The sequence below is a fragment of the Hevea brasiliensis genome, chromosome 3 (genome assembly GCF_030052815.1).
Source record: "Hevea brasiliensis isolate MT/VB/25A 57/8 chromosome 3, ASM3005281v1, whole genome shotgun sequence".
NCBI classification, from domain to species: Eukaryota; Viridiplantae; Streptophyta; class Magnoliopsida; order Malpighiales; family Euphorbiaceae; genus Hevea; species Hevea brasiliensis.
The window spans coordinates 105,194,027-105,197,750 of NC_079495.1; the positions used below are offsets into that span (position 1 = coordinate 105,194,027).

The following is a 3,724-nucleotide window of genomic DNA, read 5'->3' on the forward strand; positions in this document are numbered from 1 at the left end:
TTAAATAATTAATCAATAATATTAATTTAAAAATGTGGAATTGACCTAAATTGATTGAAGATCCATTTAAAAAAAAAAATTCAAAGCATATTATTTTTTCCCACGTTAAAATTATTATTAATTATCTTATAATTAGTATCTAAGAGACTAATGATAAAGTTGGGATTTTAAAGGGCGGATGGCAGAGTTTGAATTTTACAAATTACAATCTCTCCCCTAATAGTTTAAAATTGATACTTTATCATTCACTGGATAAAGGATAGCTGTTTAAAAAAAAAAAAAATTCATGAATGGTGCAAATAAAAAAAATAAAGATCCAAGAGACTTCAATGCAAAAAACGACGGCATATACGATAAAAATAGTTGTTCTAAAAAAAAAAAAAGATAAAAATAGTTGTTTAAGGAAAGTTCATATTCTTTCCAACACATATTTTAAACAATGTTCCTTCAAATAAATTTTATATTAAGAATTAGATGAACTACCTTCAGATTTTGATGGATTCAAAAATAAATGGTTGAGACGTTGTGATGCCTTCTTTACCTACACAAAGCAAGTACTTGCGTCAAATTAGTCCAATGCATACCAAATTTTAATTACTATTTTAGCATAGACTCTGCTTTAGTATGAATCCATGATATTGGATATACGGTGAAACTCTAATCCCACACATGTTTGTATCTTGAAAGGTTTAGGTCTGGTAAGAAATTGTTGAAATCTATCTTTAATTTACAAACCTGCTCATCCCAATTAGTCTTCCATATGAGGCAAGATAAGATAATTGTCTGCGTTAGTACTCCACACAGCATTCCAATCCACAAACCCTGAACCACGTCGGAAAACTATATCAGAAAAAAAAAAAATGCAAAAATGGAGTAGGTTGCTTGCAGGCACAAGTCAGGTAGTCAGTACAAGTGACCTAATGTGTGAAACATCCCACGTTTATGGGCTTTATAGGGGATTGATGAACATAGCCTAATCCTAATCCTATTTTGCAAAAAAGTTGTTTTTGTGGCTTGATTGATACATGTAGCAAATTAGATAAAATTTTGAGTCTTGCATGCTTTGTCAAGTGATAAATGCGCCTCACAATTTGGATAATAAAAATATTTTCGAAGTATTACTTATTACCTTGACTTGAAGATGAGCGACGTATCCAAGCACAACTCCTAAGGGTATCCCAACGCCATAATAGCTTCCCAAGTTAATATATGCAACAATACTTTGTTGACCGGAACCTACAGTTATTCCTGCAGAAATTTAGGTATTTTAGGGCTGGGAAGTTCACTAGAAACCTAATTTAATAGAGGTTTGATTTTGAGAATGATATACTTGCCGGAGAGTACTGGCTGAATGCTGTTGAATAACAATGTGAATGAAAGTGGAACGGAGAGGTCTGAAACAGTATCTGCAACTTCCTCACTCTCTGTGAAAATATATGAAATTTCTCGACCGAAGATTAACGCCAAAATCCAGAATACCACTCCAATACATATTGAAGTGAAAAGAACGACTTTAATGGCAAATTTTGCAGCCTTCGCATCTCCCCTCCCCAATTCATTCGATACACGCACGCTGTGCAAATTACAAATTATATGGATCTCATCTATTATATAAGTGGGTCTCACCATTCATCTAGGTGGTGTAAGTAAGAAGCAATACCTTGCAGCTGCTAAGAATGCAAGGCAGATCATAAGTTGCCACGCACTGACATTAAGGCTGTGACAAGAAATTAGCTCTAATTAGATGGATGAAAACAAAGAAAATTCCTTCGTCTTAAAAAGTTAAATTTAATTAGTACAATACAAGGCTGATTCATTCTTACCAAATGGAGAAAGCTGATATTGCAACGGCTGCGTTTTTCATATATCCAGCCACAAGTACTAGAACAGAATTGTACCAAAGTTCTAAGCTATCAAAGAATTAAATAAATAATTAAAAAATTTTTGATGTAATAATTAGAAATGCACATATAATATTTTTGCTTTTAAGATAAAATTGTAGAAAGGAATAAAGAAACATGGAATAATCACCAAAGCATGAAACCGGAGGAAATTGAGAGCTTGACGACGGGAAGGAGATCGGAAAAGGCAGCAGTGGTAAACCCTTTCCAAGTGTTAGGACACCACCCTCCGAAAATGTACACAAATTGTCCAATGAGAATTAACCAAGCAGAAATGTTCAATGCACCCATTGCTCCATTGATCCCCCAGTCAAGTTTGATCACAAAAAACCAGCTCAAAAATACATGAATCACGAAGGAAATAGCAGAAAACCATCCAATAATACAGTTCTTCATCTGGGATTGCAAGTACATTTGCATTGTCAAGTCAAACACAAAGTTGTAGAGGAAAGGAATGAACCATAGAGAGATTTTTCCAGCTGCTGTTGCTATATCCTCCTCCTGCCCAATTAGTTTCAAAATTGGTGTGGCGAAGATGAAAAGAGGGAGCAATATCGTCGTAAGAGTATGATCAACGATCCATGATCGCTGCAAATATATTCCCAACATGTGGTATTGTGCAGCTCCAAATGCTTGTCCGCATAATGTTTCAGTTGCGCTTGACATGCCAATCTGCCAAAGACAACGTCTTTATGCTGAATATATATGCATACTGAAAAAGAATTAAAAGACGACGAAAATCTTACCATTATCCCCATAACAAATCGCACGAAGAAGGTTTGTTCAATTGCATATGCAGCTAGCTGCAACTCGCCGATGTGACCAAGAAAAAACTGAGTCACCACTATGATTCCGAAAGAAGTCACTCTAGCCACCATTCCAGGGAAGGCAACCCTCCATATCTTCTTAGACTCTGTCCAAATCCTGCTTGTCAAATTAGCAGAGTCTTGTTCTTCTGATCTCAGAAGCCTTTGTTCCACTGATTCGTTCATAGTTCTGCACAAGGGTGTGCCAAAATTATTAACCCAGTTCTTGATCTTTAAGTTTTTATCTTTCAATTCATATTGCTCCAAAAAAACTGAAAAAACTTCCAATTCATATATGCCAGACATTTTTTTTGCAGACATATGTGCCAGACTGGTAGTTGGAAGTTGGAACTTGCTTATATGTACAAACATTGAAAGGGACCTAGCCACTTCTACTCGTCTTCACCTGTAAATCTAATTTCATTGGATATAGTGAAATGACAAACCCGATTCAACAAGAGCATTTTTCTAATAATAAATACAATTTTCGATTTGGATGTAGTCCAAATACGAGTCCTTTCTACTCTTGAAAGAAATAATTAAAAAAAAATAATTAAACAATATGTTATCTTCCTGCTATATTTTTTGTGAAACAAAAATTTAAAAAAAAATAACATGCATCTGTACAGTAACTGATACTTTATGAAAATTAGTTGGTTTGAAGATGTTAGGTTTGACTCATTTGAATATCTGACATATTAAAAATATTTTTTTTATTTTATATAGTTTTCTATATAAAATTTGCAATGTGGATTATGGCTCTCTCTGGGAATTAGGTTAAGATAACTTTATTTTTTAAAGCTTAAGCATTTTTTTGCCAAGTGCACAACAGGCATCAAAATGCAGAAGGGAGTTAACAACCCAATTAAAACTTCAGATAATTTTATGAAAGAAATAATGAGATGTAAATATACCACACTAATTTTAAGCTACCATAAATAAAACTCAAATTCAAATTCAATATGTAATAATAATTATAAATTTTTATTAGAAAATTTAAATTTAAGTCTATCAGTT

General features: G+C 33.5%; 1 protein-coding gene across 1 annotated transcript; it reads right to left on the bottom strand.

Moving 5' to 3' along the window:
• Positions 1-343: 343 nt before the first annotated feature.
• LOC131169247 (protein DETOXIFICATION 24-like) lies at positions 344-3,046 on the bottom strand. The gene is made up of 8 exons (XM_058144408.1): positions 2,648-3,046; positions 2,032-2,573; positions 1,824-1,910; positions 1,661-1,717; positions 1,335-1,573; positions 1,130-1,248; positions 736-822; positions 344-541 (listed from the first exon to the last, which is right to left on the bottom strand). The coding sequence occupies exons 1-8, from the start codon at positions 3,026-3,028 to the stop codon at positions 464-466; spliced, it is 1,590 nt and encodes a 529-aa protein (XP_058000391.1). The 5' UTR covers positions 3,029-3,046; the 3' UTR covers positions 344-463.
• Between the last annotated feature and the right edge of the window lie 678 nt (positions 3,047-3,724).

Coding starts and splice junctions, on each gene's coding strand:
- LOC131169247 (XM_058144408.1), bottom strand. CDS start 3,028: ATGTCTGCAAAAAAAATGTCTGGCATATATGAATTGGAAGTTTTTTCA. Junction 1,911..2,031: donor TCCTCCGGTTTCATGCTTTG/GTGATTATTCCA, acceptor ATTCTTTGATAG/CTTAGAACTTTGGTACAATT. Junction 1,249..1,334: donor CATTCAGCCAGTACTCTCCG/GCAAGTATATCA, acceptor AAATTTCTGCAG/GAATAACTGTAGGTTCCGGT.